This window comes from Festucalex cinctus, chromosome 2, assembly GCF_051991245.1.
Source record: "Festucalex cinctus isolate MCC-2025b chromosome 2, RoL_Fcin_1.0, whole genome shotgun sequence".
Taxonomy (NCBI): Eukaryota; Metazoa; Chordata; class Actinopteri; order Syngnathiformes; family Syngnathidae; genus Festucalex; species Festucalex cinctus.
In genome coordinates this window covers 21,934,571-21,949,977 of record NC_135412.1, presented here as the reverse complement: position 1 = coordinate 21,949,977, position 15,407 = coordinate 21,934,571, and the positions used below count along the sequence as shown (strand labels likewise).

The following is a 15,407-nucleotide window of genomic DNA, read 5'->3' as shown; positions in this document are numbered from 1 at the left end:
CAACTAAATATAATGATCAGGGCACCCGACTAACGTTTATACGTGGAAGATTTCAAACTAGCAGTGATTTATTTATTTATTTATTTAATAATAATAATAATAATAATAATAATAATAATAATAATAATAATAATAATAATAATAATAATAATAATAATAATAATAATAATAACGTGTTTCCTATTGATATTCATCTCTTGGCTTTATTGTGAAAAATCCTAAACATGATCCTGTTCCTCTCAGCCGGCCTTGTGTTGCCAAAAGACTGGCAAGTTGACTCTTGCAAACACTGACCTGTATATATGACTGGATAGCCGACAGCCCAGACACTATGGAGCCACAACACTGACAATAAGATTTAGTATTTAAAAATAAAATAAATAAATAAATAAATAAATAAATAAATTAATAAATAAATAAATAAAACCTCAGTATTGTAAACGGTTGTATTGAAAAATTAAATACAAACATAAAATAAAACACTATTTTCTTTCACCTTTAACACTTGACACTAGTGTAGAGTACTTTCAACGCTACTCAGAGTTTACCAGTGTAGATTTTGAACACGAATCGGTGGGGGGGATACTACCAAAGGGTTAGGCTTTTTTTCTCTCTCTCTCTCTCTTGAGAGAGCTCAGAATTGTTCATTCGGCGGTCAACATATCATCATCATCGCTTCAATGTAAGCTTGTGTGAGTGAGTGAGTGAGTGAGTGAGTGAGTGAGTGAGTGAGTGAGTGAGTGAGTGATTTAAAAAATAATTGTGTGATTACCAAAAAAAAATGTGATTTTAAAAAAAAAAAGAAAGAAAAAAAAAAGAAAGAAAAAAAAAGAAAGAAAAAAAAAAGCTTGTTTTGCTCGATGCTGCCACCTTGTTTTTTTCCTCTCTTGAGAGCGCTCAGGATTGTTAATTCGTAATTCGGCGGTCAACATATCATCATTGCTCTCTTTTTTTCTGTTTTTTTTGTGTGTGTATGTTTTGCGCTGTAGTAGTTAGTTGCAAGCCATTGCAAGCTACTACAACAATCAGAATTAGAAAATGTGTTTTTGTTGATTTTTGCTGAACATTTTTGTCACTTGAATGTCCCTAACTTGTCCATATGTTACAATGCATTAAATCTTTCATGGTTTTATTATGCACCTACAGTAAGTAGGATGGCTTTTTTTTTTTTTTTTTTTTTTTTAATACACACTGTGAGCACTGAGTGGCGCACGTGAGGTGGGTTTGAAATAAGCTTTTCTTCCTGGCGTCACACGGTATTAATGCATTAATTTATCCATCCATCCATTTTCTTGACCGGTTATTCCTCACAAGGATCGCGGAGGGTGCTGGCGCCTATCTCAGCTGGCTCTGGGCAGGAGGCGGGGGACACCCTGGACTGGTTGCCAGCCAATCGCAGGGCACACAGACGAACAACCATCCATACGTACAAGCACACCTCGGGACAATTCGGAGAGTGTATTAATTTAAATGTCTTTTATTGTGTTTGTACTTTCCCGTGGAAGTTCACAACACACTTGCCCTCCAGTGAGGGGTAACGTAAATAATAAAACGTTTGTATTGGATGTCATTTGATAGTATACAGCTGCACTTGTGACATGACGCGAGTGCATTGCCTCACTGTACTTTTTAGTTTTGTTTGGAATCACTCACACAAGCCTACATCACGTAAGCCACACATGGTTTCCCAGGCAGAGAAGTGAACCACCGCCAACCGGCACCGAAGACAAGTGACGGTTCTACTCCTCCACCTGGAGCCCTGTACTTTAGTTCTTTCTCCCCGTCACAAGAAAATGGGCAAAAAAAAAAAAAGTGTCAGTCACCCTTGGACTTGGGTCAGGTGAAATCTGTTGCCCCCCTCAGGCCACGTGTGTATTTCAACACTCTTAAAGGAAATCCAATTGCAGAGTTCCCAGTTATTATCATAATACAAGAATAAGTCTATTCCAAAAACAAAAGCAATACTTTTTTGTCCATGAATACTGCTCTACTTTTTCGAGCATTGATTCCCCAATTGTGGTACACGAAAGTATCACTGAAACAGGACAATACAATTTGTAACATTTAAAATATGCAATACAATCAAATATATAAAAATAAATGTAACTATAGATAGGCTATATGCTTTTTAAAAATCCAGTGCAGTAAATTTGTTCTACTTTAATGTACTTTTTAAAAAAAAAATATATATATATATTTTTTTTTAAAGACACTGCGTATACAATTTTCTGCCGTCTCGTGGTGAATTAATAGAATGCAACAACCGAAGTTGGAAGCATGTTCATTTTCAAGCACACACGCTCTGATGCCTCAGAGAGAGTACAATTCGCAAGCACCACAGATGGGAAAAGTACTGACATTCTGTATTTGAGTAAAAAGTACAATTACTTGCGTAAAAGTACTCATTTAAATGATTACTCAAGTTAAAAAAAAAAAGAAAGAAAAAAAAGCACAGGCTCGAAGATGGTGCTCTTGGCTTAAAGATGCAATGGAAATTAAGTTTCCACAACTTGCCTTAAATACACGCATAAAATATATGCATAATGATGCCTACAGGAGGATTTTTTTAAATTAATATTAATATATTAATAATAATTAATATATTATTAATTAATATATCTAATATTGGTGTTTAAGGAACAAAGCAATAAAAGAAATGGGGGGTCTTCAAATCACACATACTGTCCACTTGTTCATTTTTTAATTGATTTTTTTTTCTTCTTGTTATAAAACAGTGACCACCCCGCTCCTCGCCGAGAGGCTCGGTCGGGTGGGTCACCTGGAGCCGGGCCCCTGGCAACTCATAGCACGCGTTGCGCATGAGGGAACGGGTTCCTCCACCGGCAACCGCGAAGTGCCCTGCGGGACAGGGCGGCGCTAGGGTCTGCTCTTGGGGGGACGGGGGCCGTGACTAGGGTTGAGTGGACGTGGGGAACGGGGGAGCGCAAATCAAGCGTCCCGGCCGCCTCCACGCGACCCTGCAGCTCCGGGCAGTCGGAGCTCCCGCGAGAATCCGACCCATCTGCGGCCCCGTGCCCTCAACCTCTCGTTGTGGGACGGCTAGGTGAAGGCTTCCGCGCAAGCCCGCAGGCCGGAGGAACCGTCTGCCCCAACACCGGCACGGGGCCGGCCGACGGGGGCCCTCCGAAGGCAGGTCTGGCGTGTCGCCAGTGGGGACGTCTCGGCCTCGCTTCCAATGGGTCGCCACCGTCTCCGGGCACGGCCATCACGGGGGAGGGCGGGCCATAAGTCCATAAGGTGACATTATCCATCTTTGTGTCATGTCAATGAGAATACAACCAGAAACTCCTCGTGTATGTGTGTGCGTGAACAGTGATGCAACAGGAACACAGCTGTTTTCATTTTCTTTAATAACAGTAAAAACATATGAATAAACAATATGAATAAACAATTGTATCGTAAACGTGTACATTTACATGTACAAACGTGTGAGTTTGTAAAACCAGAGTTTGATGGCGTCTGAACAGAGAATCCTTGTCCATGCTGCTTCTTTCTCTTTTACGTTGCACTTCCATGCTCCCAGGCTGCTTTTTCCCCCGCAGGCATGCTGTTGTTTACATCCCACTTGCTTGGGACAGAAAGCAAAAAAAAGGAAAGCGGGGGACCGATCAGTAAATGAGGCTACAAAACCACATCATGGATGTCACTGTTAGGCTGTGGCCTATTTGCGACAGGTGGGAGGGGCTTCTTGGAAATCTCTGTGGAGCGGAAGAGAGGGTTTGGCTAAATTATTACACAGAATCACAAAATAAAAGCATGCAACACACAAGACAGAATGTGTTCAAAGGGTGAAGAAGCTGTATGGAGATGGGCGGATGGATGTAAAGTCGTTAGAGATGATCAAGGGTCGAGGGTCAGCGGTATAAAGAGTTAAGGCACGGCTTCAGTGTTTCCTCTGCAGTGCCAAACTGAACTGTTGCCTATAAAGGCAACAACAGCCCTCCCGTTATTACTCTGAAGAGAAAACACTTTGAAGCGTGAGTGAAGGAGAAAGAAAGAAAAGTCAATCATTGTTTGTAAGCATGAGATCGATTAGATGGAAGTTGTTGAAGAATGAAAAGATTGAATTTTGATGCTCGACACGGCTGTTTTTACCAGAGGCTTTTGAGTCCCACAGAGGCTCTAGTTTGGGCAGCCTCGAAACTTTAGGTGATGCCCATCCAACTACAATAGAAACAAAAAAAAACAAAAAAAAAGGCAGTAGAAATATTGAAAGATTTATCTGGTAAAATAATGTACGTTACAGCTGTGATTCCCAACCACTAAATTGGTCCAGAATTCACACAGCATTTCTTATGGAGGAGGACCAAATCTGCCAAAATTAAAAAATAAACAGATAGATAGATAGATAGATAGATAGATAAAAAAAAAAGTGAAAATAAAAATGGATATACAAAATATAATTAAAAAATTAAAAAATACAAAATAATAAATATAAATAGAAAGAAAAACAGCAATACAGTGGTACCTCTACTTACGAAATTAATTGGTTCTGGAAGAAAGTTCTTAAGTAGAAAAATTTGTAAGTAGAGACGCATTTTCCATGTAAATGCCCTAATCCGTTCCAAGCCTCCCAAATTTCAGGCATGAATGTTTTATAAAGCATAAAAATGCATCAAAACATGTAAAAAATACATGTTACAATTAGATTATTGCACAATAAATGAGAGTTGTGCATAATGTAAATAACAAAGAATAGAGTAAAGAATAAAAATGATGGTCATTTACCTTTTTAACTGCTGTCCTCATCGTTTTTTTGCCCTCTGGTTCATGTTCTCCTCCCTCAGAAGTGTTGTTTTGTTTTTTTTTGTTTTTTTTACCTGGTGTTTTGTAAAGAACTGATCCATGGATGTGTTTTTTTTTTTTTTTTTTTAAACAATCCTTCGTTACGGCATATGTAAACATTTATTAAATGCTTTACTTTGATGCATGTAGTTATGTTTATTGCTCAAACTCCAACAGCTACCTTTAATGTAACCATCCACTGTCGGCTAAAAAGGATCATCTGCCGTCAAAATTAATAGTGTGATTAATCTGTGGTAATACAATGATTAATGCGATAATTTTTTGTGGTTAATTAATTAGTTAACGCTTTAACTTTGACAGCACTAATTTATTCCTTTATTTATTTATTTATTCCTTTATTTATTTTAAATTTTAGCAGTATTGGTCCTCCATAATTTCTATCAACTACAGTTATTTATTCATTTATTTTTAATTTTGGCAGTTTTGTTCCTCCATAATTTCTATCCACTAAACTTGGGAATAGCTAATTTGAGATAGTTTTGAGTTACAAGCGTGGCCATGGAAAGAGTTACCAGTAAACTCAAATCTCAAGACACCACTGAGCAACTAATGCTAACACTTGACAGACTAAAAGGTAACAGCGGCGACTTGCTCCCTCCTTGGTTTCATCAAACAATAAAAGAAAACCACAAATTCAAATGTGACGAGTGCAAATCCAGTCGAGAAGACCGCAGTGTGAAATGGGAAAAGACCAACCTGGAAGTGGTGGAGGGGTCGGTCGCTCTGCTTGCCCCTCCTCCGTATTCAGTGGGTCCACGCGGTGCTTCCTCTTTAGGTACAATTTCCGCACCTTTTTCTTGCCTTGCTCAGTGGCTGTCGTGCCTGTGACAAAATGGCGCAAAAGTGCCCAGTGGGCTTCATCTCATTCTTCGCCATTCAATTGTAGAGTAGTTGAAATGTAAACTAACATCTAGTGTGCATCAGAAATTAATTTGAATGAAAATCGGAAGCTGTTTTGCCTTTTTAAAAGGCGGCACGCGGTCCGAATGAACTTACCCGAGTTGGAATGATCGGGTGTTTGTCTGGCATCGTCCGTCTCTTCCTGAATGTCCTCCTCACACTCGCCGTCTGCCTTCAGACTGTTGATCGCGCATTCCTGCAGTTCTTGCCGCACTCTCCCGTTTTCGTTATCCCCACTCTGAATACAATTCATGATGGAAGAGAAATTGGTCTCTCTCGCAATCACATAGCGCCTTGTTTTTCGTGTTCGGCAGACTTTTCACACCTCGGTGATGACATTTTCAATCGGCTGGAAGGGGTTGGGCATATTTTCTTCATCAGGTTGCTCGCCGCAGATCTGCCGGCCCTCTCGTTCTGCCTCCTCCCTCTCTTGCCGATCTCTAGAAGAAGAAGAAAAAAAAAATTTATTAACTTTTTGGCATCTTCATACACACATCTTTGGGAGGGATGTTAGTTCAAGAAAATAAGATGCTCGGGTCAAATGTGTTTACCCTCAAAGCGATTGGGAGGGGGGGGGGGGATCCTTACACTTTGGTTGGAGAGAACAAGGACCGATATTGTCTTCTATTCTTGGCCAGGGTAAGAGTCCATGATACATCATGTAGCTTGCCATAGCTCCTTGCTCACCTCTCTTCTCTTATCCGCCGGACTCGCTCTGCCCTTTCTTTCTTATCCTGCTCTTCCTGAGCACGCTGCTCCGCCGTGTCGTTCTGCACACGCTCAGTAATGGCATCGTAATCTTTGGCAATGTTGCTGAGCAGCCAGCTCAAACCCCTTTTGATGGATTTGTCAACCTTTTTGCCGTAACCCAAAACCGCAGAGCAGGGCTCCTGGAAAAAGAATACAAAGTATTTAATTATGAACTGACAACTTTAAGGCAAAGCAGCCTTTATTTATAGAGGGCATTACATATACAATAATGTGCTTCAAATAATTAAAAGGACAATGTTTAAAAGGACTTAAAAACAAAAGAGTTAGATATATTTAAAAGCAAAGTGGATAAATCAAAAGTAGCTTATTAAAACTAGAAAAATTTCCACGGAAATTCTGAATGTGACTGCTGATTCTTGCAAGGTGGAAAGACGCATGCACTGTACAGTTTGCCAAATCCTGTTGAAATCAAGTCACTTCCTGTTGAAATCAGGGCACTTCCTGTTGAAATCAGGTCAGTTCTGGGTCACACCCTGTTGAAATCAGGTCACTTCTGGGTCACTTCATGTTGAAATCAGGTCAGTTCGGGGTCACTTCCTGTTGAAACCAGGTCACTTCTAGGTAACTTCCTATTGAAACAGGTCACTTCCTGTTGAAATCAGGGCACTTCCTGTTGAAATCAGGTCAGTTCTGGTTCATTTCCTGTTGAAATCAGGTCACTTGCTGTTGATTTTAGGCCATTTCCGGGTCACTTCCGGTTGAAATCAGGTCACTTCCTGTTGAAATCAGGTACGTTCTGGTTCACTTCCTGTTGAAATCAGGTCACTTGCTGTTGATTTTAGGCCATTTCCGGGTCACTTCCGGTTGAAATCAGGTCACTTCCTGTTGAAATCAGGTCACTTCCTATGGAAATCAGTCACTTCTAGTTGAGGTCAGGTCAATCCCTAGGTGCTTGATTTGATGATCTTTTCCCACCTTCTCCATTCATTCCTATGGGACATTTGGTGGGGGTTTTTGGGAATTGCGACGCCATGGTAACTTGGAATTCCGAGAAAAAAATAACTAAAAAATTCCCCGCCGAGTCAGATCGAGTCGCATTTTTTGATACCTCATTTGTGCCTGTATGTTCAACGGTTCACATTTTTGCTGAAAAATTCCGGTAAATAAGGAAAAATACACAGTTTTTTAGGATAGTAATATGTGCCTTCTGTGCTTCGCAAGCGGTAGCTCTGCTACTGCTTTAATCCGCAGCAGTCACATAACATTCAGTGCGAGAACAATATTTTGGAAAACAATATTTTAAAAATGCTTTGAAAGACATTATTCATATCAGACATATATTTTAACCTTGACATAAATGCATTCTTCTGTTGGCATCTTATTCCATTTGCATGCAACATAATAGCTAAATGCTGCGTCGCCATGTTTGCTTTGAACTCTGGACCCCTCTACCTACTAGGTTCACAGTCCATTAACATTTCTTTAATGTATTCAGGACCTAAGCCATTTGGTGATTTACAGACCAGTAGCGGAAGTTTTCAGTCTATTCTCCAGTTGACTGGGAGCCAGTGAATGCCTTGAGAAGTGGAGTCTAAGAGTTTCTATAACCAGCAGTGCTCATGTCACTCGACGTCTATTCCACAGCAGGTGCGCAAACACTTACGATCTGACAGAGACACTTGTTCTCATTGACGAGCTTCTCTAGCGACAGGTTCTCAATGATGTCCGCTTCAGCCATTGCTCCTTCCTGATCCTGTTTGTTGGCGAGTCTGCAAGCAGAGACAAGATCTAAGTAAAGATTGCAGGGTTTTTACTACCGAAAAAAGTGGGAGGCAACAACCTCTACCTAATTTATGGCCACCTCAGACTCTAAAACTTATGAAATTGTGAAAACTGTTATAGTTGACCAGCATTGCACTTAGTTGGGTGTCCTGTATACGGTAACTGCGTGCCACTGGACCAGAAACAGTTGGAAGTTGCCCCGAAACTGTTGACTGTTGTTGACTCAACAGCCACAAGTAAAGGATTTTTTCCATCCATCCATTTTCTTGACCGGTTATTCCTCACAAGGGTCGCGGGGGTTGCTGGCACCTATCTCAGCTGGCTCTGGGCAGTAGGAAGGGGACACCCTGGACTGGTTGATAGCCAATCGCAGGTAATGGATTTGTTTTTTGTTTTTTTGTGGCGTGGTTCAGCGGAATGGTGGTCGTCTCCCAACCCAGAGGTTGGGGGTTCGATCCCGTGCCATTGTGACCACGTCGAAGTATCCTTGAGCAAGATACTGAACCTCCAGTTAACCTTGATGCTGCGTCATCAGTAGGTTGATGGGTAGTCGAATGTAAAGCACTTTGAGGGCCGTGTAAGGTGGAAAAGCGCTATATAAATGAGGTGGCATTTACCAGTTAATTTGTACTCACATTCCTTTTTTTTTTTTTTTTTTTGGATTTGCATGTTAAATGGTGCATGATGGGCTTTATACATTATTTTACGGTGGTTAAACTCCATCAATTTATTGAATTTTAAAGTTTTTAGTTGTAGAACGATTGGATTAGTGTGGTCTCTATATCCACATCCAAACACGACATGAATAGCACGTTTCTGTAAGAGAAAAATGGGTTCGGTGTAGGTTTTGCAGGCACATCTCCACACTTCAATGCAATAGATCAAGTATGGAACAATCAATGAATTATATCACAATAAAGCATTCTCGTTCAATGATTCCTTAACCTTGTGTAAAACAGCTATGGTTTGGGATACCTTAAGATTTGACATGTTCTATATGTGCTTTCCATGTTAAATGTTCATCAATAATAATACCTAGAAACTTTATTTCATTAGTCCTTTGAAGCAGACAACAGTAAAATGACATTAATAAACTATTAACATCACATTAATAATCACTGTAATTTACGTGATTTCAGTTTTCTTAAGTCAGTCACAGAAAAAGAATGCTGAATAGAAGGTATGACATTATAAAACACTTTCATGTAAAAGCAACAAAACTTTTTGTTTTTTAAAAAAATTTAAAAAAAAAGATGCTTTGTTGTGTTTTTACTTTCTAAGATGAACAATTGACTACAAGGAGTACATCAGAACATTTTAACAAATGCAAAATATGAATGTGAAATTTAAATTTGATCAACTTGCTTTCTAACAGTACACAAACATACTTTTCATGCATTTATGTCAAAACAGTGTTTTAGTGTAATATATGTTTTATGAAAAATAACATTACAACGTAGCTAAGACCTTCAAAGAAAAAGCTTTTCTTTAAAGGCGCTGTCTGCCAGTTTCACTCTGGAAAAGGCACTTTTTAAATACAGGATGCACACACTTTAACTCCTTCTCAGTCTACTCCTCTAGGCTTAAGTTAATGTATGGTTGTGATTTTTTTAATTTACCCCCAACCTCCAGCCTATATTTTACCATTTTGTGTTTGTTTTGTCAACAACAGGACGTTTCTGGGTGGTGTCTGTGGACAGACGGTTGTTTCCCCCTCCACCCAATCGCAGAGCGGGGGTTGGGAGGAGTGGGCGTGGCTGGAGCGGCTGGGGGGCGTGTAGGCAGACGGGTTGTTTGTTTACGAGTAGAGTGATTAGAGTGATCAGAGGTAGGGGGGCGGTGGGCAGAGGCAGGGGGTGTGAACGTTGAGCTCGTGTGGGTTGAGCCATGGGAGGCGCCCATTTTGAATTGTTTGTTTACAAACAGAAACGGTTCGTTTACTAACAGAAACTGTCAAACCTACTGACAGGCCCTTTAAACCAGAGGTGGTGTGCAGCATACGAACGCATGTACCTCTACCTCAGATTGAGGCAGGAAAAACCCTGAAATAATGCCGTTTTTGTTACAAACAACATAAAAAGATTTTGAATTCCATTGCATCCATCCACTCACACAAGCACAGGCTTCCCAGCGATGCGCGGGTGCTGCAGAACCTCTGCCATGGTCTCCCGCGTCTCCTGAAGCCGCTGCACATCGCTGGAGTCCACCACAAACACCACACCGTGTGATTCCGAATAGTAATTCTTCCATATGGCGCGGATCCTCTTGCCACCACCCAGATCGAAGATGGTGACCTCAAATTTTCCCTGCTTCAAGTCAACCTTGGAAAAACCCACGGTTGGAGCAACATCCTGGGGATTGTCTGAAAAACAAAGTCAAAAGGTTCACAAAGACAGAAGAACAGATGCAAACCACTGGAGACCAGGCATACCTCCTTGGATTCCTCGAACTGTGGCGGTCTTTCCTGCGTTATCCAGTCCGACCATCACCAGAGTCACTTTTCTGTAGAAGCAGAAATGAGGATTAATACTCCTATTTTAAGTCATCAGGGGAAGCTAGAATGGATTGTTAGCAATTCCATTCATTTCAATGGGGAAAGTTGATTTGAGACATGAGTGTTGAGTTATGAACATAATCACGGCACAAACTAAACTCACATGTCAACTAAGGCGCCACTATTAGCCGTAATGGTCATGCTACGAATGAAAACTCAGTTTGTTGCTCTTACATGTTCTCACCAAGTGACAAAGATAAACATTAAACAGTGTACAAACTGTACATTTATAGCCGACAAAAGATGCGTAGATGTACTGTATCCAATTCCAAAGTGATGACATCACACACACCCCACGTGCATTTGTCTCAGTTCTTCATACTTGACTTTAGCACTTGAGTCTAAAAGACATCAAGCGCTTAATCCATCGAACCGTCCTCTGGAGCCAGCTGGCCTTCATCGGAGCAGCTTCATAATGTAAATCCACGGAAAGCCGCTATAATGAATGAGCACCCACTACCGGCGACCACGTAACACTTCACGTTCTCCGTTGCAAGCCCCTCGAACAAACGTGTCAAAGGAAGGGAGACTTGTCGAACAGACCTGGCTGTGGGATTAGATAAGGATTTCTCACTAAATCCACAGGCTCAGATGACTCACATGTACCACGTGGTTTGAGCGTAAATCTTTCTCCCCACCTTATGATTCTCTACAGCTATATTAATCATTATCAATGTATTGTCACACTAGTGGTTTATAAAAATTACCCACAAAAGGCAAACGGTAAAATCCTCCCAAATGCCAAAATGGAAGATTGGAACAAGGTGTGGCCCTCCAGTATTGTCCAATATCCATCTATCCGATTTGCTATTTACGACAAAATTATGTGACAAAAATATATTATTATATTATATGTGACATTTCCGTCCATTTCTGTCTCGTATTATGAGCCTGCATGCTGCATGTTTTAATAGTACCTGTTAGCAGATGACAGGTGTGACGGTCAAACACAGTTACCTTCGGCACCAAGAGTAGTCCGCAGGGCTGCCCTAAAAAATAGCTGTCCCGTGAGATGCCTCTAATTTATTTTGGTGTGGCTATTCTGAAAGAAGGTGATTAAGTGTTTAGCATGTCCGCTTCACAGTACTGAGGACTCGGGTTCGAATCCAGGCTCCGGCCTTCCTGGATGGAGTTTGCATGTTCTCCCCGTGCCTGCGTGGGTCTTCTCCGGGTACTCCGGTCTCCTCCCACATTCCAAATACATGCATAGCAGGTTAATTGAAGGATTTTATTTTTTTTTTAAATGTGCTTTAAATGTGCTATTTAGCAGTGAATTGCATCTATCCTTTTGTTGGTTGCTATTCTCTCTTTTTTTTTTTTATATCACATTTACACTGGCGCAAAATGGGATTTTTTTTCCAAGTATAGTTGAAATTGTTGAGTATTGTAGGGCATGATCACATGCTCGTGTTTATAGGCATAGCAACAGGTTAGCGGGTGCAAACACGGTGAGATAATTAACGCTCAATTTGTTATTTCAGAAGACCTGGCCCAGTACGTCATTTTACGTGGCCCAGAACAGCAAATTTACCGTCTTTACTTCATGTTACTTGCTAAATGGATTTAGCTTTTATTTATTGTCAGAAAATAAGTCTTGAAATTGTCATTTCTCTTAACCTTAACCAGTTTTACACCTTTTTCTTTCACAAAATATCCAACAATTGGACAGTAGTTATACTACCTAAATATTTTCTTGCCTGAGTTTTCCATCAATTTCTGATTTCAATTTGTTGTTTAACAAATACACAGTAACAAGGGGGAATGATGTAATATGATAAGGCACTTTGAGTATTATACGGCTTTCACGGTCACAACACTTCTCCAAAGGAAATCCATAACTCTAATGGTACTTTGTAAGGATGACTTTTTAACATGGATGGAACATGGATGCTGGCATATTTACAGCAATGTTTATTCATGGAATTTAAAAAAAAAAAAAAAAAGTAATTTACCTCTCTTGGTAATTATTTCACTTAATGTACCAGTACTACATTTTAGTTGGTACAACTGCATATCAAAGCTTATACCCAAATTGTGAAATATTTAATTTATTTTTTAAACGAGGGACCAAAATGTAGCGATATTGTCTGATACCAGGCCTTAGTTCAATGTATTGGTACTCGAGACGGCGGCCGATAGCTATTTCGTAATCCGGAATTTGGAATTAAGAAAATTGCCATTAATTCCATACAATTTTAAGGGGGTGGGGGGTGGGAGGTCGGGTTTTGCTATATTGGAATATATAGGTATTTCTTTAAAATTACTCTAAGTTTATTTTGCCGTGACTGGCAACTCACCATGCAGCGTTTTGCTGTGAATCGCGCCATACTACAAGTAGGGATGGACGATAATATCGGTGGCCGACAATTATCGGCAATTATCGAACAATTTGACGTCAAACAGATAAATCAGATAATAAAGAAATCTGCCGATAATTATCGTCAATTATCAACCAATTTGACATCATACAGATAAACCAGATAATAAAGAAATCCGCTGATAATGATAGACTGCCACGTTGTTACTTGTTATCGGTTGAAAATAGCTTAATCGTGCATCCGTAACTACAAGTATAAATTCTGTGCCAGTGAATGCACTCGTGGCGTAGTGGGTAGAGCAGTCACTTGAAGGCGCTAGGTCACAAGTACCGCTCCCTACATTTTCATTTTACTTCCTTTCATTTTTATTTTCCAAGTACATTAAAAAAACATAACCAAACATAGACCAGTTAAAAAAGAAATATAAAATCAACATTTTTGAAAAGTATAGGCAAGAGGAAGTGCTTGTCAATGAAAAGTAATATTGGTTATTGTTGTTATCATTATTATTATTACTGCATTATTAGTGTTGATATTGACAAGAAAAAAATATATATCTGTGTATGTAAAAGTATGAGAATATATGTACATGATATACTATTGAATGTGTTCATTATTAATAATTATAATAACCTTTCTTAATAATCAAGATACATCAGCTGTATATTAGCAGTTATATATATATATATATTTATATATATATATATATATATATACTGACTACTTATTGTGTAATGGACGTTAAAGGGGTAGGACTTGATAAGTTTATACTTCTTCCTACTCCTTTTCGAACACGTGTAAATGTATAGCTAATGACTGGGTGAATTATTGCAAAATTGTTATTTTTGTTGCTCTAATGTTGAGTTTGTTGCTTTATTTGTCTTGTATTTTTCCTTTTTTCTATATGTACTCTTATAATTACTTTGTTTTTATACATGTTTGAAATAAATTTTTAAAAAATGCAGCCAGTCAAGAGTTATAAATGACCCGTTTTGTTTCACAAGTTTCTTGAAGAATTTAACATTTATTCTGAGAGTTATAGTTAGGCTGGTACTGCGGATAACATACTATTTCCGGTAGAAATACAAAAAGGAAATTTTGTGGAAAGGGGGCTGAAACATGACTCACGGCAAAATAAACGATTACCAGCAGTCTCCACATCATATTAAAATTATACAGGCTACTGTAATCATCGTAAAATAACCGATTCACGCCAGGTCAAGATAAAATAAAATAACCAATGCCTTTAAAATCATCTGTCACTATTGTTCGGATTTTGTGTATCAAAAGTAGGCTATTAGTGGTAACAGTATGCTATCGGCAACTACTCAAGAGATGCGTACTCGTACTCGTATCGGTCTGAAAGAAGTGGTATTGAACATCCCTATCAAAAAAATAAAATAAAATCCATGGTAAAATGTCTTACCTTGCCGGCTCTCGCCAGCGTTTCAGCCAGTTACAGCAATTCGCCATGAGGCTAAACATGTCAGGCCAAGTGCGGGCGTCTGCAGTCAAGTGGTCATCGAGCCTCAGAAGTTCCCACCACCACTTTTTAGTCGCGTTGTGCGGCGACCGTTACCCTAACTACATTATGAAGAGTCCTTGATAGCACGAGCGGCCATTTAAATGCTTAACATCACTTCCACTTGTAACCTAGGTGAGCGTCCAAAGTAATGCGAACCCCCAATCGTAGAATTCATATCCAGAAATTCCGAAAACCGTTAACAGCAGCTCACGCTAGCGCTTCGCGCTGACGGTAACCGCAGTTTGTTAAACTCGTTTTTGGTCTCGACACGCGTCAGTTACCTTGTAAGAATTTGGCTTCACCATGAACGGCGAGTCGGGTTTTAAAAGGGCGCAATACCAAAACGAGTAACATGTTTACATCGCGGAACGAGGCACTTAGCAATTAGCCTGCTTTTCCTCTTTGCCGCGCCTTCTTTTCTGTTGCTAGGATGCAGACTTGATGACGTCATATCCCCTCGTCAAATAAATACTGAAAGGGAGCCATCTCGTTGTTTTTTTAAGAGCGCCTCCTGTGCACAGTCTTGACACTACACTCACGTGCCTCACGAATATAACGTTAAATATTTCAGTACAGTACTACTCCGTAACAGTAAATATTTCAATTTTATTTTAATATTTACCCAATAATTTATTTCCATATTTAATTTAAACATTTCAATCAATTTCTATTTTCCATATTTTTATAGTTGCATTATCCAGATGACTAAATGAAAAAAAATACATAAATGTATAAGAAAATAGGTTTAAAGTATTTTTTTCGACAAAAACACTTTCCAGTAAAGAGAAAA

At 39.5% G+C, this 15,407-nt stretch overlaps 1 protein-coding gene across 3 annotated transcripts; it reads right to left on the bottom strand.

The window, feature by feature from the left end:
* Positions 1-3,354: 3,354 nt before the first annotated feature.
* On the bottom strand, positions 3,355-15,057 carry arl13b (ADP-ribosylation factor-like 13b). Of its 3 annotated transcripts, none has more exons than XM_077513738.1 (10): positions 14,519-15,057; positions 10,652-10,722; positions 10,333-10,582; positions 8,102-8,207; positions 6,415-6,617; positions 6,053-6,167; positions 5,824-5,965; positions 5,524-5,649; positions 4,117-4,185; positions 3,355-3,719 (listed from the first exon to the last, which is right to left on the bottom strand). In XM_077513738.1, exons 1-10 carry the CDS (start codon positions 14,575-14,577, stop codon positions 3,643-3,645), a joined length of 1,218 nt encoding a protein of 405 aa, XP_077369864.1. In that variant the 5' UTR covers positions 14,578-15,057; the 3' UTR covers positions 3,355-3,642. The 3 variants fall into 3 exon arrangements, with proteins under 3 accessions (XP_077369864.1, XP_077369866.1, XP_077369865.1); XM_077513740.1 differs by having other exon boundaries at positions 14,899-15,057; XM_077513739.1 differs by lacking the exon at positions 14,519-15,057 and adding an exon at positions 11,067-11,319.
* Positions 15,058-15,407: the final 350 nt, after the last annotated feature.